General features: G+C 54.5%; 1 protein-coding gene across 2 annotated transcripts; it reads right to left on the reverse strand.

The window, feature by feature from the left end:
- Window positions 1–1,523: 1,523 nt before the first annotated feature.
- ATP8B2 (ATPase phospholipid transporting 8B2) lies at window positions 1,524–23,590 on the reverse strand. Of its 2 annotated transcripts, XM_027532125.1 has the most exons (28): window positions 23,477–23,590; window positions 21,064–21,131; window positions 18,744–18,802; window positions 18,261–18,374; window positions 18,030–18,128; window positions 17,692–17,753; window positions 17,521–17,593; window positions 17,169–17,239; window positions 16,217–16,296; window positions 15,166–15,324; window positions 14,862–14,950; window positions 13,256–13,452; window positions 10,225–10,433; window positions 9,377–9,420; window positions 8,947–9,112; window positions 8,592–8,780; window positions 8,316–8,431; window positions 8,060–8,224; window positions 7,863–7,974; window positions 7,620–7,725; window positions 7,362–7,506; window positions 7,011–7,194; window positions 6,636–6,859; window positions 6,276–6,359; window positions 5,697–5,942; window positions 5,410–5,548; window positions 3,731–3,861; window positions 1,524–3,536 (listed from the first exon to the last, which is right to left on the reverse strand). In XM_027532125.1, exons 2-28 carry the CDS (start codon window positions 21,092–21,094, stop codon window positions 3,258–3,260), a joined length of 3,573 nt encoding a protein of 1,190 aa, XP_027387926.1. In that variant the 5' UTR covers window positions 21,095–21,131; window positions 23,477–23,590; the 3' UTR covers window positions 1,524–3,257. The 2 variants fall into 2 exon arrangements, with proteins under 2 accessions (XP_027387926.1, XP_027387918.1); XM_027532117.1 differs by lacking the exons at window positions 21,064–21,131; window positions 23,477–23,590 and adding an exon at window positions 20,123–20,319.
- Window positions 23,591–23,667: the final 77 nt, after the last annotated feature.

Genomic DNA, 23,667 nt, shown 5'->3' on the forward strand with positions numbered 1-23,667 from the left:
CAGAAGTGACCCTCCCAATGAGAGTGGGGCACCCATGGGAGCGTGCTGGTTTGTGGAGAGAAGGTTAACACCCTCAGAAGTGAGCAAGCCAAGGGAGAACAAAGCGAGGGCATCAGATTTCTCAGACACCGGGCGATGGTGGGAGAAGGGAGAAGATAGTAGGCCAGGCGCCCAAGTCCTCTGTGAGTGCAGGGAAGGAAAACAGGAAATCCAGAACAGATGGATTATCTGGGTGGATGGGAGAAAAGATGTCTGGAAGCAGACCCAGCCTCTCAGATATGCATAATGGGATCTTGGGAGAGGGGAGACCTCCTTTGCAGGGGAGAACATTCTTGAATAGCACTTTGAAACCTCTCTTAAAGGTCAGCTGTGGAGGTGGGGGTGGAGACACAGAGGATTGGTCACAGCAGGAGGGGGCATCAGCCCTTTGGTCAGGGTGAAAGGTGGCAGAACAGGAAAGTTGGGCGCCTAGCCAGCCTCAAGGGATTAAGGCTGGTTTCTGTGTCCTGGGGGTTGGGGATTGAGGCCAGATGCCACTTGCTGTCTGAGGCTCAGGGGTCCAGAAAGACCCTGGTGAGAGGCTGACTGGTACCTAGACAGGCTCTTCCTGTGTGGAGGCAGGCACCAGCTTGTATCTCTGGGGGGTCGTGTGCGAGTCCCTGCTGGACTATTCCTCCTTAAGAGGAAAACTGATTTTATCTCATCTTTGCTCCAAGCTTAAGCACCTATTTGTAAATATTTTTTCAGCCAGCCGTGACTCATGGTTTGGTCTTATTTCCCCATCAGGGATGAAACCCAGGCCCCCTGCAGTGGAAGTGCTGAGTCCTAACCACTGGACTGCCAGGGTATTCCTAGAAATCTGTTTTTGAGAAGGAAGAAGGGGAGGAAGAGGACTGTCACAACAGAGAAGCCTGGTTAGGTCAGAAGAGGAAAGGTTGGGGCAGGCGTGCTGATGGGCATCAGAGTCCAGCACTGGCCTCGAGCTCCCCGGGTTCCTCACCCATCTCCCTCCCTGGAGGAAAGCTCACCTTATCTGCTAACCTTAAATTCCTGCATCTTCGTCTCCAATACTTAGGCTCATTAATATTTACTTCTGTGAAAAGCCAGGGAGATGGGAGGCTATGAAGCCTGTGCCAACAGGAAGGGCATGGGGTGGGAATAAAAAATTAAAAAAAAAATTTACTCAGTACTTTTCCTTATGCGTACCCGCCTTTCTGGTGTGTTAGGAATGAGAGTTTGGCTTCTGTTGAGAAAAGCAAACAGTCAAGGTCCTAAGTACCCAGCCATCAGCTGAACACAAAGTCCCCGTGACCTGCCTCGGTCCTGCCCATTGCCCCACGTTCCAGCTGGAACTCCCATCCCCAGAGGTGTGCAAATGGAGGAGGGGCTCTACCCTGCCAGTCAGATTCGGTTTTCTTCACTTCGGTCCACATCTACCCAGCCAATTCCATAAGAAAACAGTTTCTGTCTTTACTTTTACCACCAATCTTGGTAAAGCATCAGAAAAGAGACAAATCACACACTTTTCAGAAATCACAATTTTATAAAAAGGCATTTTTCTTATATCCATAAAATGATATAATTTTTGCAAGTATAGAAATGTGTCATAAATTATACAGAATGTTCCTTAATTACAGCTCAATGCAACTTGGTACTTTCCTCCCTCCCTAAAAAACGAGAGAGAACCAAAAAAATAATATATATAACTGTATATATATATATATTTATATTTATATAATATAGACAAACCAAATATGAAAAAAAATCATTTCCTCTTTGGTATAAAAATCAGACTCTCACCTTGAGAGACACACAGACATGATGTTGAATTTGTAAACCGTGTGGCCAAAAGGAATTTCCCTGTCAAGCTTTCCCCACCCCCAGCCCCTGCCCACCCCACCCACCTCACCGCAACACCTCCAATTCCCATGGGACGACCACATGCCTCACTCCCAGCTCCACACCATTCCTGAGTAACCCCCTCCACTACCGAAGACATGGAAAAAGTTCTGCCCAAGGCTGATTTGGTGGCAACTAACTTGGGCAACACCTAACTTGGGAAAGAGCTTCCTAGGTGTGGATCACGGAGAGGAAAGACTGACAAGCCTCGGCTCCGCCGTCACTGAGCACCCCCTGCCAGAAGCCGGGCCTGGAGCAGGTGGGACCCCTATTGCCAGGAACAGCAGAGCTTGGCTTCCCTGCAGCCTCAGCTCGAGGGGCCCGGCTTCCGGTTCCAGGCGCCTCGGGTGCTGGAGACACCGACGGGGAGGGAGGACAGTCAGAATGGACTCTGCCCGTGAATGTGGGTCTAAATTTGACATTAAAGAAAATGTTTTCAGGACTACTTATCACACCCAGCTTTCGGTCACTGAGAAGGACGGGGCCGTTCTCCCAGGCTCCAGTCCGGTACCAGCAGGACTTACGGAATCCAGGAGTTAGTTGTGTGGGGCGGGGGGAGGCGGGGAGGGGGCAGCGCTTCGCTCTCAAGGTGAGGAAGGAGACAGGACCCAACGCCCCCTGTATATCCTCCCAACAGCCTCTGGCTGATGGGCAGCTCCCTCCCGGGTCAGCCTCTCGGTCCCGCAAGGGCACCAGCTGCTGGAGGGCTCCTCCCAAAACGCTTCCCTCTCGGCCAGGCCAGTGCACCGGGTGTGCCGGCCTCCCCTTCCCCCGGAGAGTTAAGACACCAACACAACATAAAAGTCACATAAAGGCCGCCTCCACTTGCCAAAAAAAAAAAGACAGAACCAAACTGGACACAGACACAAATCAAGGAGAGACACACACACTGTGAGGGGCCCAGGGCCCCAGCAGGTCTCTGGCTTCCCGGCATGATACATTCTTGTGTAATTTAGGAACAGGGGCTCTGGGGCCCCTCTGGGGAGCAGGAGTAAAAAAATACAGAGATTATAGTCTCCCTGTGGGCTCCCAGGCAGGGCAGGGACACAAAATCTCTCACAGTTTTTCTACTGCTTTTGGGTCCACATCTGAGCCCCCAATGGGGGCTGCTGGCCAGTGCCCCAGTCCCACCCTGCCCTTGGGGCCCGCGCCCTCCACCCTCCCTGCTGCTCGGAGGGCCCTGGGCTGGGGATGCTCCTAGCAGGACCAGCAGGACAGAGTCTACCAGGAGAGAAGGGATGAGGACCTAGGCAAGGGATGAGGACCCGCAGCTCTGAGACAGACGCCGTCCTCTCGGCGGCGGGCCAGCCCCACTTGAGCTGACTGACCACCGGCGCGGAGCGCCCGCTCTCCGGCCCTCAGCCCTTGAGGGGCTTGTCGGCCCCTCCACTGGGGCTGCTGGCACTGTCACTCTTCTTCCTGCGCAGGCTCTCGATCCAGCTGGAGCTGGAACGCGTGGTGAAGCTGGAGAGCGCCAGGGAGCTGAGCCGCATGTTCTTGCCAGACATGATGAGCTCCCCGAAGCCCTCCTGGTGGGAGAAGGCGTAGCCAGAGCGCCGGGACCCCGTGCGGCCCACCCGCCTCATGCAGCGGTGCTGGGCCTTCTGCTTCTTCCTCACCAGCTGGGTGTAGCGGACCTGGCAGGAGCAGGGCAGCATGAGGGAAGGAGCCTTTGTCAGCGCGCGAGCATCAGACACTACCTCGGAGAAGGGACCCAGAGCACCGGGGACTGGGCAGGCACGGGGACCACCACCCACACACTTAATGGAAACCGCAGCAGTGTTCACACGCACCATCTCCGATCCCCAAAGCAGGCAGCCCGGCCTCTCACCGTGTCCGAGAGATCCGGCTTCAGGTTCAGCCTGAGAAACCGAAAGGCGACCACAGGCATGATGCAGACGACCGTGGTGAGCACGATGGTCAGCCACACAGTCGGCTGGGCCAGGGTGTTCTGGGCATTACCTGGGAAAAGAGGAGCCGGGGGCTTCAGGAGTCACAGAGCAGCCATGAGGGCAGCCCCTTAGAGCGCCCCATTTCTTTTTTTTGGCAGCCCCATTTTCCCAGTCTCAAAACTTAAGTCATCTCTGGCCTCTCTTTCTGCTCCCTAAATATTTATCTCCAAATTGGATTTCAGCTCTAAACTCTCCCCAAATGACTTCAGATCTGCTTTTGTTTTTGTGGGGTTTTTCTGGCTGTGCTGCACAGCATACAGGATCTTAGTCCCCCAACCAGGAATGGAATCCATACCCCCTGCAGTGGAAGTTTGGAGTCTTAACCACTGGACCATCAGGGATGTCCCCAGACCTGTTTTTTTTTAAAACTGCCTTAACCTGACATCTCTGTTCATCTGTTTCACACAGCTGAAAGTGAACTACTGTTTCCTCTGTTCCCAATTTGCTCCACATCTTCCCTGGCTCAGGAGACACTACCAGCCACTAAGCTGCTCCAAGTAAAAGCTCTGAAGTCCACCTGGTTCCTACCCCCACCATCTCAGGCCCCCATCCAATCTGTCAGCTCCATTTCCAAAATACCTACGGGATTCCACCACTTTCACTCTACTCCAAGCCACCACCATTCTCACCTGCTACATTACTGCTACAGCCTCCTAGCTAGTCTCCCCAGGTTTCCACCTTTGTCCTCTTTTTTTAGTTTATTTGGCTGTGCCGAATCTTAGTTGGGGCGTGCGGCATCTAGTTCCCTGATTAGGGATAGAACCCGAGCCCCCCACGTTGGGAGCTGAGTCTTAGCCACTGGACCACCAGGGAAGTCTCTGTGCTCTACCTTTTATCATCCACAAAACAGTAAGAGTGAGCCTTTAAAAACATAAATCAGTTTATGACATTTCCCTGCTCAAAACCCTCTAAAATCCAAAGTTTTGGGCTTCCCTGGTGGCTCAGTGGTAAAGAATCTGCCTGCCAAAGCAGGAGCTATGGGTTTGATCCCCGATCCAGGAAGATCCCACATGCCTCGGAGCGACTAAGCCCGTGTGCCCCAACTACTGAGCCTGTGCTCTGCAACAAGAGGAGCCACCACAATGAGAAGCTGGTGCACTGCAACTGGAGAGTAGCCTCCACTCTCTAAACTAGAGAAAACCCACGAGCAGCAACGAAGACCCAGCACAACCAAAAATAAAGAAAAATTACAAGTAAAAAAACCCCCTAAGTTCTTAGCCTTGACCTATAAGAGATCTGGACTGATTTTCATTCCTAACCCTCTGCCTCAGCCCTACCTTCCAACCTCATTTCCTCCACTCCTCCAGCCCCTATGCCACTCAAATAAGATTTCTGTATCCCTGTTCCTCTTCTTGTACCCATCCTTCCCAGAGAGGCCAGGGGCTGGGTCAGATCTCTGACCAGATCTCTGGGCTCGGGTCTCTGCCACACCGAGAGCCCCGTGGCAGCATCCAGAACACGTGGCACATAAGGAGTGTGAATAAATGCCTACCTTCCCTGTTAGTCCCAGAACGACTGTCAGTCTTCACTGACTCAAGGGAAAGCCAGAGGGACTCACCCACAAACCGGAATTGGTTTGGAAACATGTCGAAGAGCCCATTGCTGTGCATGGCAAAGAGGATGGCAAAGTAAACTGCCAGGCTGCCCCAGATGAAGAAGTGGTTGATGGCTGTCCAGTAGCCAGTATCCAGTCCAATCTGCAAAAAGCAGTCGTCACAGGCAGAAGGAGCATCCCCCCCAAACCCTACCCCCCTCCCAGGAACAGAACTGTAGCGTCCAGGGCACCCCAGGGACAGGAGGCTCACTCTTTCTGGGAGTGGGGGCAGTTCCCGGAGCACCTCCTACCTGTACACTGACCACGATGACCAGCGAAGTGGCCACGGTGACCGCAAAGGACTGGTAGTCAGCCAGCTGGGTGCCATCATCCCGGGTGGCTTCAGCAAACACCCCATAGGGGATGAAGAACATGAGCACGGACGTGTAGATGCCCTGGGCGATGCAGATAAAGAACTCCCGCTTGTTGAAGAGGAGATTCAGCTGGCCTGGCTCGTATAACTTAGGGTACTCCATGCTCCGCTGCTCTGGGACATCCTGTGTGCAGAGGGCCAGTGGCACAGGAGGCTCAGAAGCTGCCCAACTCAGGGGGGAACAAGGGCAGACTTTGTCCCTGCCTTTTTCTAAATTCTTTGGCAGCTAAACTCAACCTCAAGCCAACTGCCCCAAGTCAATCTTTGTTCAGCAACCCAAGGAAGTTAAGGTCAGCAGTGGCTGCGAGGGAGGCCCAATCAGCTGCCCAGCTCACGGAACTGCCTTCCCAGGGACCACAGGCAGTGGGCACAGTGCCACATGCCCACCACTATTGGGTGACTCCCTCGCAGCAATGCCCCTCTTCCCAACCCACTCGGTCACCCAACTTCCGCATACCTGATCGAAGACGCCCATAGCCAGGACTGGGAGGGAGGTATACACGATATTATAAAGGGTGATGAAATACTGGTCATAGACTGTCTGGAAAGAGAACAGGGAGCAAGAAAAGGTTGAACACACAGTCTCTCTTCACTACAAATCAGGTGGAGGAAGACAGCCAACGTGGCACAGGTGGAGGCCTGAGGAATTTTCTGGAACTTGCTCTCTACTCCTTCAACAAGTCTTTTTTTTTTTTTAAATGCATGCACCAGACAACAGCTAGATCCTAAGGGGACCAAGCAATGAACAGGACAAACACAATCTCCGTCCTTAAGGAGCTTAAGGACAGGCATGCCATGGGACTGGGGAACTCGTTACCTGGGCTGAGAAGCCGCAGAAGAAGCCAAACCAGAAGTGGACCATCGTGAAAGCAAAGTTCTTATAGAAGAAATAGCAGAGGAACTTGCACATGCGCAGGTAAGACCACCGTCCGTGCACCAGCAGAAGGCGCTGCAGGAACTTGAACTGGGAGAAGGAGTAGTCGGAGGCCAGCACCGCCTGGATCCCTTCCTGCCCGCTGATGCCCACACCAATGTGAGCCGCTGCAGACACAAGAGACGACAGGAAGATGAAGATGGCCACACACGTCAGATTCCCACCATGTTCTGGTCCGCCCCTTCCGTCATCACTCCTCCCTGGGTCTCTCCCCCTGCCCGAGAGCCCAGCCGCCACACCTGCACAGCCCACACTCACTTTTGATCATGCTGACGTCATTGGCTCCATCCCCGATGGCCAGGGTCACAGCCTTCTTGTACTTCTTAACCAGTTCCACCACCTGTGCCTTCTGCAAGGGAGTCACCCGGCAGCAGATGACAGCTTTGCAGGCACAGGCGGTCTCCAGAAACTCCAGCTCCATGTCTGCCTCTAACGCGTGGGCCTGGAATACAGATAGCACTGAGCGAACTCCATGTGCTCCAGGAGAGACCTGGGGATCAACTCCTTTAAGACCACAGCCCCAGTCAAGGCCAGGGAATGGGAACAAGATGAGATATAATAGCTGCTCTCTGAAAAGATCCTGCCCAAGCTAAGGGTGGCGACACTCACCAGGCTGTGCCCGTTGATAACCAGGGCATACTCCCCAGCCACAGCTTCCAGGACAGAAGTGAGCCTGGAAGAAGAAAGTTTCTCCTGGTAGGTGAAGCCATTGCCCACAGCACGGGATGAATCCATCATCTTCTCCCGGGCTTTCCTGTGAAGGGGAAACGAGACCACGGTTGGCCAGGAGAGGAGTAGGATTCAGGCCCAATCAGCAAACCTGTGCGTGACTCCCAGGTATGGTGCAGAGCATCTAGGTCTGTTTACCTGAGCTCCTCTCGCACTTCCAGAACCGTGTGGCCAGTGACTATGAACACCTCTGTCATGTCGTCCGTCAGCATCTTGCAGGAATAGCCAATGTTCACGGCCGTCTCTACCGAGAGAAAGTGCAGGTGCTCTGGACGGGCCCCTGACAAAGCCAGTGCACTTGCCAGCCCAGCGTTCTAGGCTTGCCAGAACCCCACGGTGCTGTATCCAGATGCAGTCTCCTCTGCCCTACAGGCCTCTCACCTTGCTTGTCTCCAGTCAGCACCCAGATCTTGATGTTGGCCAGCGTCAGGAGGGCAATGGTCTCCGGAACCCCTTGCTGAAGCTTGTCCTCAATGGCTGTGGCACCAAGCAGCTGAAAATAACCACAAGCATTCCTAGCACAAGACTCCAGGCCCAGGTCCTCCTCACCCACCCTAGGGCCACTCTGCAGGCCATACCATCATGTCGCTCTCGACCTCCTCGTAGACGCTGGCCAGCCGGTCGTCCCGGCTGTCCTGGGCCAGGCTGGCTTGGAGCCGTCTCCCGGCCCACTCCTCGTAGTATTCTTCGTCCAGATCCTTGTAGGCCAGGACCAGGGTTCTCAGCCCTTCGCCCGCATACTCCTGAAGGAGGAAGAAGTCACGAGAGTCAGCCCCCAGTCCCCTCACCACACTGAGAGCAGCAGAACCACAGGGTCCCCTTCCTCATGCCTACATTCAGATGGTCAGTGGTGGTGTTGAGCAGCTCTTGGGTAGAATGGTGGAGTCTGTCCAGCAAGATGGTGTCAGCCCCTTTGCAGTATAGTCTTATCTTCCCCTCTGGATTCCGTACTGTCAGTGGGACAGGGGGAAAATGTCCCAGGAAAAAATGGGATATTCAGATAGGTAAAGCCTCTGAATTGCAACACACCAAGGTCACCCAGTATACCTCATCCATCCCAGGCCTGCAAGCTGCCCCCGAATGCCCCCGGCAGCCTGATCCTGGCCTCACCTATGACCGACATCCTTTTACGGATGTTGTTGAAGTCCAGGATGGCCAGCAGCTGGTAGGTGATGGCAGTGCCCATCTCGTGGACAGTGATGGTTTTGGGGGTACGAGAGCGGAATACGAAACCAAAGTTCCTGGCTGCAGTGACCAAGGCCCCCTCATCCGGTGACTGGGCTTTGTAGTAGAGCTCCCCTGGGCGCGGAGGAGGGACACATGTGGTGTCAGTGGCCCCACTCTCAGCCACCAACTCCATGTTCCTGCCCAGGAAACCCCAGGTGGCCAGGCCACAGGCAGAGCACAGCTCAAGCCTGAGAGTCCAAGTCGGGTAGGGGAAGTGCAGGCCAGCACCTTGGCTCACCTTCGCTCTTCTCTTCTGACATGACGGTGTGACACAGGGAGAGGAGGCGGAAGAACTCGTGGGTGTGGGGGTCCCCCATCTTGACAGCCTCCAAGAGAGTGGGGTCCCAAAATAAGAACTTCTTGTCAGCCAGAGGATTAAAGGAGAAGTCGACGGGCTCAGGCCTCTGGAGCAGGTAAGAGGACGATCAGGAAAGGCTGGGTCCCCAGGCTGCTTCCTGGGGAGAGGCGGGGCGGTCCCCACCAGCATCCTGTCTGCTGCTAACCTCAAGATTCCCACCTGTGCCACCAAGTCTTCCTTACCACACCCATTTCCTCCGAGCAGCTTCCATACCCTAGCCAGACAACACATCCCCCCTGACTATGCCAAGCCTGGCCAGGCACCCTGCGTTTAACTAGCACCGAGAACCAGTATGGAAGCTGGACCTTACCTCTCCCAATTCAGCTTTGTGTCCCAGGACATCGAACACGTCACCTACACACAGCCAGGACAGAGGGAGGAGCACTGTCAGAGCAGGGGGAGGAGCCGCCAGCACGGAACCCGCGGGCACCTGGGGCCCGCAACCCTTGTGGCTGAGTGAACGTCACCCAGCTTCAACACGGCTGACAGAAAGACAGGAGGCACAGGCACCCTGGGTCCTCAGAATGCCAGGACTCAAAAGCCATGACACTCTCGGCTCCCCATCCCCATCCCCCTTCCGGCTCTCCCCAGAGGGCAGCTCCAATGCCACACCCATGCCCCCGGGCTCTTAGGCCTGCACAACAGACAAAGCCTCACACGCTGGCTTCCAAGCCTGGGTTAGTATGGAAAGCAGTTAGGACAGGGGCTCACTTGGCCTAAAAGACCCCACGCACCCTGTCCCCAAGCCATCCCAGCAGCTCAGCCACTAGGCCACTGCATTGGGGCCACACTGGGAAGGCCACAGTCACATTCCAGAGACTCACAGGGGCCCTGGGCAGCAACATGGGGAGAGGCTAGCACTCCGCCAGGCCTGACAAGGTCCCACCTGGCCCGGGTGCCCAGCAGTCAGCTTCCTGGGCTTCTGTTCAAACAGCCAAGGAGCGGCCCCACTGCCTGGAGCTGAGAGGCGGTGCAGGCACCAGCAGAGGAGAGGGGGGAGCACTGTCAGGATCTGCCGCCTGATCTGGATGCAGAGCAGACCCTCTCAAGGCCCCACAGACCCCAGCAGGAAAGATGTAAAGCCCAGATGTCGAGACCAGTGTGGGAGCCCTGGCAGCACGGTCCTTCCAGCCCTCGTCCCCGGTGGCGTGGCCATACCGTAGCTGCGGCCGTTGATGGAGCACTTGTTGAAGACCATGATGTTCTGGGTGAGGGTGCCCGTCTTGTCGGAGAAGATGTACTCCACCTGGCCCAGCTCCTCGTTCAGGGTGGTGGTGCGGGCCTCGGCGGGCGTCCGCTTCTTCGTGCAGAACATCTTCTTGTCCCAGTTGATGAAGTAGCTGTGGCCCAGGCGGATGACCTCCACACTGCACAGGGACAGGAGGTGAGGCTGAGGGCGGGAGGGGAGCAGGGCCCCACCCCACGGGCCTTCGCTGCAGGCCCTCTACCTGGGGAGAGACGAGAACGAGCGGGGCGGACACCTGGGCGGGGGAGGGCGGCAAGGAGAGCCTGAAGGTGGAGCCTGCCACATCCGGCTGGCAAAGGGGGTCCCCGACCCCGACCCTCCGATGCCCTCCAGACAAAAAGGTGCAAAGGGCCTGGGCAGGCGGGACAGACGGCACAGGCAGAGGAGGAGGGACTGAGGACAAGGCACTCGACCAGTTCTTACCTCTGGGCTAATAATACAGAAACCATGCAGAGAAAACAAGAGAAAGTGCAAGAGGGAAGAAGGAGAAAAAAAAAAGAGAGAAATAATGAGGGTGCGGCGCGGGCCACAGCATCACACACGCCCTGCAGGGAGAGGAAACCGAGGCAGCCCTGGAGCCCCGCCTCACTGCCCGAGCCCAAGCTGTCCGGCTCTGGGCTGCACAAGCCGACTCGGGGCGCTCAGCGAGCACACGGGGCAGACTGAGATGCTGACTCCAGGAGGGGATGGGGCCTCAAGGGTCCGGGGAACAACCCCAGTCTACACCAGCGCGGGGCTCTCCTAAGGTCGGTTCACGTCATCCTCTTTACAAGGCAATGCCTTCGCGGTCTGGACTGTCAGCATCTCAGAAACGGCCCCATGTCTGGGTCCTGCCAGCCAAGCAATGGGGCCATATCTGGAACCCTGCTTCCCACCTTACTGGGGCTGCTGTCAGGATCCCCTTACCAGGCCAAAACTGAGCCGGCTGGAAATGCCTTCGTGGCCTGTGCCCCACTCAGCTGATCAAGCGTCCCCTCCCTGCCCTCCTCCCCAAATACACACACTGTAACCTGAGGAGACTTAGAAACTTTCTCAGGCAGCTACCATGGGCTTCACGTGAACTTGAATACAAAACACAGACAGCAAAGTCCAAAGATGGAAAAAAAATTCAGATTGGAAACAAGAAAGGATTTAAATAGCAACAAAGAACCAGAGTCGCGGATAACGATGGACATGCTACCACCCGACATTTGTACAGTAATTAAAATTTTAATAGTTTTTTGACCGTGTCACTCAGCATGTAGGATCTTAGTTTTCCCAACCGACCAGAGATCAAACCTGTGCCCCCTGGACTGGAAGCACTGGGTCTTAACCACTGGACTACCCGGGAAGTCCCAGTAAAAATGAAATTACATTTTAATTTTTAAAATGTATTTTCCAATATATTATACCAAGATGTTCCTATGAAGAGGATGGGACTTGTCCCATTTTACGTGAGAAAACCGAGGCCCTAAGTGACTGTGGATTTGCCTGAGGTCAGGTGGCTACTGAGGGGGCAGGACTAAACCCCAAGCCTTCTGAGTCTCCTCCTAATGCTTCACAGAAACCCCACTGTCCACCCTCAGCACAGAGATTCCTTATCTCCTGCCCACTGTCAGCAGCACTAGGACTCAGGTGTGAGTGGAAGGTCCAAGCAGACTATCTGGGGAATCTGTGTGAACAAGAGAAACCATAAGGGAAGAGTTCTGAGCATCCCTCTGATGTCCTCAACAATGTCACGGGTTGGGAATCCTGGTGCTGCAGTGGTTAGGACTCTGAGCTTTCACCGTTGAGGGCCGGGGTTTGATCCCCGGGTGGGGAACTAAGATGCCACAAGCCGCACAGCCAAAAAAACAATAAAGTCTACAATTTGATAAATTTAAAAAAGGCACAGGTTCTCTGTCTCAAGCGCACGGCATACAAAGAGCTCGCCTCTCTTCTTGCCATTCTTTCTTCCTCCAGCACTCCCCCTTCCTCTCTTTACTCCCTGTTAACAGTTTCTTTCCCAAAAAAACCCTCGACGTCCTCTTATTCCTATCTATGCCACATGCCACTGCCAGCCAACATTTCCTAAAGCATCCTTTAGATTTTCTTTTTTTTTAAAGAATCTTTTAATGGTTTACTGAGTGAATGTCCACTGACAAAGATTCAAGATCCTTCACAACAGGGAACATGCTTATGTTCCCAGCTCTCTGTCTCATAGGCCCCCACTCAGGGTCCATGCTCCTGCAGAACCGCCCCAGGACCAACCACTCCGAGGTCCCTATCTCCGTGCCTTTGTGTGCAGCCCTCTCCTCCAGGCTCCCCTCACCCCTCCCCGCCACCACTCAAAGTCCCGTTCAGTGGCCACCCCTTCAGAGGTGTCCTCCCTGATTAACTGCACGGGGAGTGATGTGCTTCCCGTCTTCATGGCACTCTGGGCCTCTGGGGTATCTCACTGGGATGCAGTGGTGTCTTACACTGTCTGCACCTCTCCTCCTGCACCAGTCTGCTGCTTTTGAAGGCAGAGGCTACGTTATGTATCAACTGTGTCCCCTTGCGTCACACGTAAGCATAACACTGAAGGCAGGGTGACTCTCAACAGCACTAGTTTCCATTTTGTTTCATAATGTAATTACATTTAGCTCCCTCCGCTAGACTGAAGCTCCTGGAGGGAAGGAAACCCATTCCTAATACATCTTTGTGCCACCGCACCTAGCCTGCTTCTTTGCACAGTCAGCATGCGATAAGTAATTGCTATATAAATCAACATGATTTTTGTTCTAATACAATCCAAAGTGCCAAGAAACTGCAGGGAAGTCTGCTTTGCCCATGAAGATACACAGATAACATAAAATGTTCACAGCACAGGAAGGAGAGGACCCCAAGTTCCCTCTCGAGGATTTCACCTTCACAGAAGACAGAAGTCTGCCAAGGGACCACCTGAGCTCCCTGGAGAGACCCCAGGGCAGAGAGACAGCGTACCTGACATAGAGCGATATGGGCACGACGGTGTTGAGGATGATGATGTAGGACCAGAAGGAGAGGAAGCCAGAGAAGAAGGCACTGTCCACCGCCTCATCCCAGGGCAGGTAGACCTGGAAGCGTGTCCCCACCTCATGTTCCCAGATGGCATTGCCAATGGCCAGGATCACCCCCATGCAGACCAAGAATCCAAAAATCTGCAGAGGAATGAAAAGCAGAGGCTAAGCTGCAAAACCAAGGAAGCCCTTAGGAAGTCCTCAAAACCAAGTGAATCCCTGAAGGTTACCATCGGTACCCAGAGCCCTCAAAGGCTCAGGTATCTTTAAAATGGGCACATGCTCTAGTGGGAAGCACCCAAAACTGGTGATCAACGGGCACGTGGCCTTCTCTTGCAATGCTTTTCTCAACTGTGTTCTGAGGAAGCTGAAAGGGTTATGTAGTTTCCATTCTGATATTCTAGAACCCTCAGGAGACTTCAAACATGGTAAGGGTCGAGGTAAGTTACTTTCAACATACCAAAGAAGCCTACTGGAAATCACCCATTTATCAGAGCTAAGTCGCTACAAGCCAACAAAAATACCATGTTTCTGAAATGTTCATTACCTCATACAGATTGCCAAAAATCAAAAAAAATTTTTTTTGGCCATACCACGCGGCACATGGGACCTTAGTTTCCTGCCCCCTGCAGTGGAACTGTGGAGTCCTGACCACTGGATCACCAGGGATTTCCCAAACAAAAAAAAACTTTAACCGGGGACACAAATTGTGTCTTCATAAATTCAGACTTAATAGTCAAAAACCCTGCAAAGCCTGAAGAAGAATCATAAGAAAGCTTTTGAAAGAAAAAAATTGAGACCACTGCATGATTTCAGATATCTATCTTCCAAGCTGCCTCCACTCCAGATGCTTTGAAGCAAAGCAGAAACCATCCTGATACCCAAGGACCACCAGAGGGCGGTAAGAGTCTTGGCCTGATAGAGGCCAAGACTTAACTTGCAAACTCTTTAAGGCCGGGAGGAAACTGTCTCACAGGAGGCTGGGCCCAGCCTTCGCAAGCTGGCATGTGGGGGGCAGGCAGCAGGCAGTGGGGGCGCAAGAAGGGGAGTGGAGCTCGACAAGGAGTTCAGGTTTCTAGCAAAACAAGAGAAGGATTCAGGAACTGCCAACAACTAAAACAGAAACTTTTCCCTTGGGATCCTTTGCTCCTGGAAGTCAGGGGAAAAGACCCTGTTCTCCATCATCCAAATGGAAATTTTTCTTTTAATTCCCTCTCCATCCCCATGAAGGCCGCCTTGTCCCCGGCAAAAGCAAACAGAAAGTCACATGCTAGACTAGGTCACCATCATAACTGGAATCCAGAGAACAGAAGATTTGTTTTAACTTTAAGTTGTTCATTCATACATGTTCCAAAGGTTTTTTAAATAACATCTTCCAAATCCAAAAGGAGCCTGAAATAAACACTGCCTTTGAGTGGTTGACCTGCCAGTGGCTTTAAAGCTAAAACCTGAAGACTGACTACTGACCAGGGAGGAGAGATGGGAGTAACGGGACCCGCCCAAGGACAACCAGAAGGGCAGAGGCAGGAACCGTTTGTGGGAAGCCTTACCCAGAGCACCAGTGTGTTCATTAGGCGATCAATACTTGTTCTCTTGAATTTTGTCCTGCCACTGTTCTGCATCAGCTTAGTGTCAGGACCTAGAAAGGCATGGGAAGGGCTGGGAAAGCCGAACAACGAATCTGCCTCTAGGCTTCTGCCCAGGTATCCAGTCTATAGGACCTCAGGGTGGAAGAGAGACACTGGCTGGATGAGAGGCTTGGCTCCAGGACCCACTCGAGTCTCTTCTCACGTTCCTGAAGGCCAGCAGAGGCACCACTCTCGCCCTTCTCTCTGTGGGCCCGAGGAGGCTCACCTGCAAAGATGACCAGCCCGAAGCACCACTCGGTGTTTCGCAGCACGCAGCCCCGCAGCAGCATGTTCTGGTTGCTCAGGGGGAACTTGCTCTCCTTCCAGTAGAGGGTTCCGCTGAATTTGTCCAGCTTGTTGTTGGGAGGTTCGCAGATCACTTCACCTGAAGGGAAGACAGGAGCACACCTGCTCGAGGTGTGGTCTGTAGCTTGACCACGAGACAACAGCACAGAAAAACCAGCTGCGGCGAGAGGGGGTTAGGATGCTGGCCCATCCGCACACCGCTGGTGCAACTTTCTGGGGAAGGAAGGAGGCAGCACGAATTCCTATTAAAGGCACACATACCCTCGGACCCAGTAATCCCACTTTGGGGACTCGTTCTACAGAGATAATAGCATAGCTTGCAAGAATTCTATTGAAGCATTATTTGAACAGCAAAAGACTGAAACAACTGAACAGTCAGGGAAGAGCTGAATAAATTACAAAGCCTCAATTCTATGAAACATTATATAGTTATGAAAAAGAATGGTATAAATTTCTTTACACAGAGATGTGATAAGATACGTCTGATGAATTTAAGAAGTATAGAAACGCTGGTTGACAAGATTTCAGTACAGTATGATCCCACTGATTTATGCTCACGTGTGTATAAACAGAGAGGAAAGTGTGGATGAATACACACTAAACTGCCAGTTAACCTGACAACCCTGAGGAGGCAGGACTTGGAGGGCAGGAGAGCTTTCTCTTTTCTATGCTATGTAGTTTGTCTTGTTAGAAGAAGCATGTATAAGAAATAAGAATAAGCTGAATTTCTCTCAACATGTATAGCCAAGAGGCAGCTAGCAGCCATGAGCTCTTGAAATGACCATCAATTCAAAAGTTAAGTGATAGCCCCTCAGCAATCCTGAACCCCTCGGCACCTCCCCAACCACCCAAAAGAGTCCAGGGAGCTGCATAGTCACAGCCAAAAGAAGCCAAAAAGAGAAGGCACAATTTAGATCCCCAAACCCAAGACATCTCCTCTGCCTGAAAGCTGCTTCTCCAGCACTACTTACCATCAAACTTGGCAAGCTTACTGATGTCTCCCAATTCCGAGGTGACTGGAATCGCCTGCCGCACTTTCATGTTGGTCTCTCTGGAAGGAGAGTGTCCCTGAGTCCTGATTCCCTTCCTTTCCTTTAGACTCTACCTGGGGACACCTGACCATGGAGCATCACCACCCCCAGGCATTACTGGGTAGGTCATAGATGGGGAAACAGTGTCAGACTTTATTTTTTGGGGCTCCAAAATCACTGCAGATGGTGATTGCAGCCATGAAATTAAAAAACGCTTACTTCTTGGAAGGAAAGTTATGACCAACCTAGACAGCATATTGAAAAGCAGAGACATTACTTTGCCAACAAAGGTCTGTCTAGTCAAGGCTATGGTTTTTCCAGTGGTCATGTATGGATGTGAGAGCTGGACTGTGAAGAAAGCTGAGCACCAAAGAATTGATGCTTTTGAACTGTGGTGTTGGAGAAGACTCTTGAGAGTCCCTTGGACTGCAAGGAGATCCAACCAGTCCATTTTAAAGGAGATCAGCCCTGGGATTTCTTTGGAAGGAATCATGCTAAAGCTGAAACTCTAGTACTTTGGCCACCTCATGCGAAGAGTTGACTCATTGGAAAAGACTGATGCTGGGAGGGATTGGGGGCAGGAAGAGAAGGGGACGACAGAGGATGAGATGGCTGGATGGCATCACCGACTCGATGGACTTGAGTCTGAGTGAACTCCAGGAGTTGGTGATGGACAGGGAGGCCTGACGTGCTGCGATTCATGGGGTTACAAAGAGTCAGACACGACTGAGCGACTGAACTGACTGAACTGAAATGAACACTTCTACACACCCAAAGCCTTTCTTACCTAGAGATGTTCCAAGAGGTACAGACTCGAGACCTGGGGACCACTTTCAGAAACAAGCCTGCTAGCCCACAGGAGGAAGGAGGAGACGCTGAGCATGCAACTCACCCGTCAAGTTCTGCTGTCTCTATGTAACACAGCCCATGGGGCTCGCTGCTGGAAAGGAGGAGGAGATCCGCCTAGGAAGAAGACCTAATGAGAAGGCTGAAGACCCAGACCTCCACCCCGATGGACTCTCTGATGATCCCTCCTTCCACTAAGCACTCTTGGTCTGCTTAGTCCCAAGCACATGAACGGCTAGAAAGGAGGCATATTACTATGACACAGACGCTTCCCACTCAAGAAAGTTTCCTCCCATGAGTGTTTAAGAGGCAATCGTCAACAGGAAAGACTCATTCCTTTCTGCCCAAAAAAAAAAAGGGAGAGCCCCATAGGCCTAGAGGGGCACCTGGTCCCTTACCGCCACAAACTGGTTGTTTTCTAGCTTGATAATATCACCAACACAGACATTCATCCACTGCTCCTGCTGGAGGCTGAGGCAAGAAGATAGAGCAAAGGCCGTCAGTAGTTAGAGAAGTTCCCAGGGGACCCTTTTCCTTTCCAAGGCCCTCAGTCTTCAACAAGCACTCACATTCCGTTGATCAGCACCTGAGACTGACGGTTATTCACTTGGTTATCGCTCTTGTGGCGGAACTGAAGGGAGGAAAGCAAGGTAAGCCACCTTCTCCTGCTCCAAGGGACTTAGCTGATCAGCGGGAAGCAGAACATGCTGGGTGCCACCATGTATACACCTGTTCCCAGGTCTACTCCCTCCCCGACTCCCCCACCCTACTCTTGGCCAAGATACCATAGACCTAGCGGACCAGGTAAGGGATGGTAAGGTCGCTGAGGAACTCTGCTAAGTGGAGGAGGGTGTGTTGCGGGGCCGGGGTGGGGTGGGGAACCAGTGTGAGAAGGAAAGCCACTCACATAGTCATCAGTGGCATCTTTAACAGCTGTGATGGTGAGGACGAGAACCAAAGGCACAATGGTGGTGAACCAGGACAGGGAAGAGATCTGTGGGATCAACTGGAAAAAAAGGACAGAGAACGCATGCCTCTGAGGCCCTGTCCTCGGCTCCCCCAGACCTTTCTCCTCCTTGACTTTAGTCGGCTTTGTGAATTAATTGCAAAGGGTTTAATTTTACCAGAGGTCGCTTACCTGCAGAATAAGAAGGAACAGGAAGTAGGTATTGGCCACTTCCTGGAACTGCTCAAAGAGGTTGACAGGCAGGAAGGTGAGAATATTGTACTTGGAGGTCTTGATGCAATTACTCTGTGGCAGGGGGAAGAGAAGATCATGAGGCGCCCTCCAATGCCAACCCAGAGCCAGACTGAGGCTGCCCCCTCCAGCTACACTTTCCAAACCTCTGTCCCCAAAAGCCAGGAGGTATAAGAGGGGGAAAGAGGGGGAGAGAAGAGAGTCTCACGGGGTCAACGGTCTCATGGGATCCCGCTTCACTGACAGGTCAGGGTATGAAAAATTCAGCAGAGCAGCAGATGACAAGTGGCAAGGAGGCTGCCTTCCCCTCCCCCAAGCACCCTCCCAGCAGTCAGCCCTCCACCCCCACACGGGACGGACAGGATGCACCTGTCCTTCCTTCCCGACCCAGGAAGAGGGCACAGGTGGTCTGGGGCCTCTCACCGCATACTGGAATTTCTCATTGTATTCTCGGTCATTGGCCCGCGCCCTCCTTTCTTCTTCTGCAAGAGAATGATGCTGCAGTCAGGAGCAGACTGAGGCCCGGCCCAACACCTTGTCAGGCCCACCCCACTCTATGGGTTTTCCACTGAGGGCCTCTGGTTCCTTCCATGGCACGTAGTTTTAAGGAGTTTAGTGGCACACCTGAGGTGTCACTGAATTCTTCCCTCTAGTCCGCCTCTCACCACCAGCCTGACCACTGGGCTCTGCAGGTGTGACACTCAGAGGACAGGATGCCTTTCTCCTTTCCTCACCAACAACTGTCAAGGTCTCCCACTGGGGGTACCGGTTTCTCACCCCCATCCCTTTAATTAATGCTGTAGAAATTAATGGTCCTGGCAATCTCCAGGGGAATAGCAGCTGAAGACACTAAGCTTCCTTGTCCCGGGACCCCCACAGCTCCAGCCCTGGTACCGGCCTCCTCCTAACCCAGTAGGTGGGGTGGGTGGCAAGACGGAGGGTCACGGTGCCCTGGAACTGCTTTGCGGCAGCATCCCAGCCCCACGTGCAGTCCCCCCTACAGACGCCTCTGCTTGTCACATGTCACCAGCAGCGGCTTCTGACTGGCCCACGATGACATCATCTTATTTCAAAGCTCGTCTTCAAGTAGGAGAGGGGGTGGTCAGGGATATGGGTCATGCAGACTGAGACAGAGATGAAAGAGGGAAGAATGGGATGTAGTTGAAGCAGTCGCTCTCTCACCATAACCTTTCTCGTGCTGTCTGCACGTATTTCCTCTAAAACAACACATCTGTCACAAACCAAGTGACTAACGAACTACACCTATTCTGAACAGCCACAGATCTGGGACTGCAGGCACCAAGTTCAGGTCCCAGAACATAGAGGTGTCCTAGGAAGGGTCCTAGAAGGGTTCTCCAGCCCGACTCCGGTGGTCACTACCACAGGCTGAGAAACGGGGTACCCTGGTTAGGCAGTAAACATCATGACAAACCTGACCTGAAGTATAAAGCAGCATTCCGGATGCCTTCCCTCACGCTCCCCAGCACCCTGCAGGGCACACTGCAGTAGCAAAACCTCAGACCACAGCATCCTCTGCCTACCCAGCATGCTCCCTCCCTGCCTGGTCACTTTACTCCCAAAACTTCCCCAAAGGGGACCCGTCAGGCTGAGTCGCCTGCGCAGTCAACAACGAGCATGCAAAGGAAGACGTAGAGACCAGACCCTTCGGAGCCAGGATCTCTGGCCTGCAGAGGATATGGGAACGCTGGGGAGGCCGCTGGGGAGGCCGGAGACAAGCGAATGGGAGGGTGGGAGTCGGGACTAAGGGCTCAGGAGAGTTGCCAGTAGCTGCCTCCCGTTACCTGTCCCCCAGGAGGGCTTCTTTCTGCTCCAGGAGGGGGGCGCCCCGGCCCGGGCCCACTTCTCGGGCATCTCCTTGGGGACCGTCATGACCCCAGTTTGAGCGGGGGGAGGGCGGGCTGTCTGTCGGTCTGTCCTTGGCCTCAGCGGCTCCGACGGGGCGGCCCCCCGGGGAGGCACAGGAGCTGCGGCCGCTCAGAGGGGAGCCCCGGCCGTCGGGCGCGCGCCCCACCTGCAGCCCCGGCCATCCCCGCGGCCGCCCGCACTCGGCGACGCCGCGCGCTCAGATGCGCCGCCGCCGCCCCCGTCGCCCCCCGCGGACGCAGGCGCGCGCTGAGTGGCCCGGGACTCTGCGCGCACGCCCCAGGCTCCGCCCCCACCCGTTCCCCCGACTGCAGGGGCAGCCGCCTGCCAGCGCGCCGCGTAGGCGAAAGCCAGCACCGAACCCCGCCTCCCTCCGCCCGGCCAATGCGGGTGAGGGGACTGCCAGCGTTGTCCAGGGCAACCGCTTTCATCCCACCGCCTCCCACCCCCACCCCCGCCCCCGCCCGCAGGAAAACAAGAAGGACCGGGATGGTTGGGAAAATGAGGGGAGGAGATGAAGTGTGAGGACAGAGGGGTGACGGTGGGAACACAGCCCCCCGGACTCCCCAAAACAGAGAATAGGCGCTCCAGGTGCCCCGAGATAAAAGTCTATGTGTTTGCGGGTGAAGGGCGAGTCCTCAGCACGCTCCTGGGGGAAAAACCAGCTTAGAGAATCAAGGGGAAGAGTATGGTTTCCTAAGGCTTCCCCCAGGATGGATAGGGGCTGCAATCTACCCTCCTTCAGACCCATTACCTGTCGTCCGTCCTCCTCCCTGTGCCCTGTGCTCCCTGAGCCATAAAAACACCCACTCCAGATGGTCCCAGGGATTCCCCGACCCCCACCTTCTGACTGTCTTACCTGGGGGGCGCTTTTTTGCACACAGTGCCATCTCACCCAGCAAGGTCCCAGCAATCCCATGGGAGACCCTGCAGAAGGTGACAAATGCGTGAGGTCAGGAAGCTGAGGGTAACCCTTCATCCCCCTTTTCAGACTCCTCCCCGGTTCCGATCCTGCCCCTCCCCAGCCTTCCCCACTAACTCCACACCAACTCTCTGCTCTCACTGCCCCAAATAGGTCCCTGAAAAAGAGGGGATTCCCCATCACCTCCCCCAGTGCCTCTGCCTTGGATAACATGGGGGCACTGACACTTTATAAAAACCAAGACTTGCAGGGAAAGGAAGGGCACAAAGAGAGGAGGACAGATATGGACAGGAGGGGCACAGCTCCAAAAGTAGCCACACCAGGGACCAAGGATGCCCTGAGTGCTCTCCTGGTGGCAAAGAGTGGGTGCCTGTGTTTACTGGAAAGCAGAATTTCCACCAAGGGGTGGGGTTGAGGGAACATGAGCCAGGAAACACCTGGCAGAGCATCAGGAAACGGTGGGCAGGCACCACCCTTCTCAAAAAGCTTATAATCTTCCCACTACCCCCCTCCCCATTACTAAGGCTTCCATTATCACCTCCTCTAGAGGAGTTCACTGTAGAGGCATGGCCTTCACTTCCTGCACACAGAGTCCCCAAACCACTTCCTCTCAGTCTGGGACGTCTGCCCTTCTGGACCAACAAAGGGGTCTTCTCAACCCTGATGGAGAGGCATCCCTCTCTCTCTTCCACCCTAACCCCAGTCTAGTCAGTATGGCACTGGGTTGCAAGCTCAGGGAACATCAGATGGATTTCTGCTTCTTTCTATCTCCCCATGTTCTTCCTTTCACCTAAAAAAGGTAAAAGGCCTGGCCTGTAAGACACAGTCACAGAGCCTCATCCTAGCCTGACCCAAAGGAAACTGCCAGCCAGGTCCTGGGCCCTCTAGTCACCTCCTCTTTCTTTGTCTGGGTGGAGAGCTTTCCTCCCCTTTGGTTCCCCTGTCTCCAGCCTCCTGGGAACACTCCTCCAGCCTGTCAGCCCCAAGAGATACTAATTGTCTGTCTGCCCAACCTCTATAATTACACACTCTGGGCAAGGCCATCACCCACACCAGTTCTTCGTTCACTAAGCTGGACTCCCTTCCTGAACCCCAATCAGGTAATATTTCTCTGACCCTCCCCAACTCTGGCAACCAAGGGTGACTGGCTCAGGAAGAAAAACCTCTTCCAAGATGCCAAGCCCTCCTACAGGGCCCCCAGCCAGGGTCTCCACCCAGTCTACAGTATGAGTCATGGGAGGTGGGGCATGAGGGGAGAGGTTAAGAGAGAGGATGCAAGGGTGGGCATCACAAGTTCCATAGCCAGCCCCGCCCTCATCCAGAGGCACTATCAGCCCCAAGATCTGGGTTTGAGTCCTAAGAAAGAGTTAATGAAGGAGCGGCAAGGCTCTCAGGAGTCAGGAGCCTGGACACCAACCAGGAAAGCTGTTTTACCTCTGAGACCCTGGGGAGACTGAAAGCCGGCTTGGCCCCAGACTTCACCCCCTCTGGGGGGCCATAATAGGAAGGAAAGGGAGGAGGGAGACCTGGGAACAGGGACCCTCTCTCACTTCTTCCCAGTCTCACACAGCCTAGGTTTTCTGAACCCAGGCCCATTAGCCACGTCGCTCTGCCCCGTCACCCTGCCCCAGCCCCCTCTGCAGCCACATTTGCGATAAAAATAGCCAGCTCTGGGAAGAAGGCAATGCTCCGTGGAGGAAAACCGGCTCCTCCTTTAGGCCTGGCCCCTACTCCCCTTCAGCCCAAACCCAGGAAGCCTGACCCCTTGTTTCAGAGGAAGCTGGCAAGGGACATTTATGGGCAGGTCAGGGAAACAGAAAGGAAGGGAATCCAGGACCCCCAGCTCACTTGCCACCGACACCTGGCCGCTTTCCATCGTCAAGGACAGAACCCGGGACTCACTCCCAGCTCCGAACTCCCAGCGCTACTACCTCTCCTTGAACCTCGGTTTCCTCACGCACAGAGACCTCCACCTTACAGAGACAAAGCCTGCTATTCCCTAACTCCCTTCTGCAGGCGCCCAAACCTTAGGACCCCGAGTACGCTCCTCACCCCCAAAACTCTCTGGGCGGTTCTGAGCTCCTCCTCGGCACTCCCGCGCCCCTTCGATGGTCTCCCGCGCCCCGCCAGCACCCCACCCTCCCGTCCTGTGGACGGCCTCCCAAATCTCCCCCACTCTCAGGCACCCAACACCATCTCTCCAATCATCCAGTCCCTCACCTCCGTCTCACCGCAGCTCCGACTCCCCATTCCCTCCCGGTCCTCCCCGGCCACTCCACTCCGGAGTCCGCAGCCGCATCTCCCCCTGCCCGCCCGGCCCCGCGCTCCGGGGCTGCTGCCCCCGCCTCACCTCAGCGCTCAGCGCTCGGCGCTCGGCGCCCGCCCCGGCGGCCCCGTCCTGCCCATGCCGGGGGCTGGGGCGGGGGGCGCTCGGCTCACCTCCCCGCGGGCTCCCGCCCCCCCCAGCTGCAGCCCCTCTCCCCCCGGGGCCTCGGCCCGCTACTTTGTGTCAGTTTCGGCCACGGCGGGGCGGAAGTGACG

This window comes from Bos indicus x Bos taurus, chromosome 3, assembly GCF_003369695.1.
Source record: "Bos indicus x Bos taurus breed Angus x Brahman F1 hybrid chromosome 3, Bos_hybrid_MaternalHap_v2.0, whole genome shotgun sequence".
Taxonomy (NCBI): domain Eukaryota; kingdom Metazoa; phylum Chordata; class Mammalia; order Artiodactyla; family Bovidae; genus Bos; species Bos indicus x Bos taurus.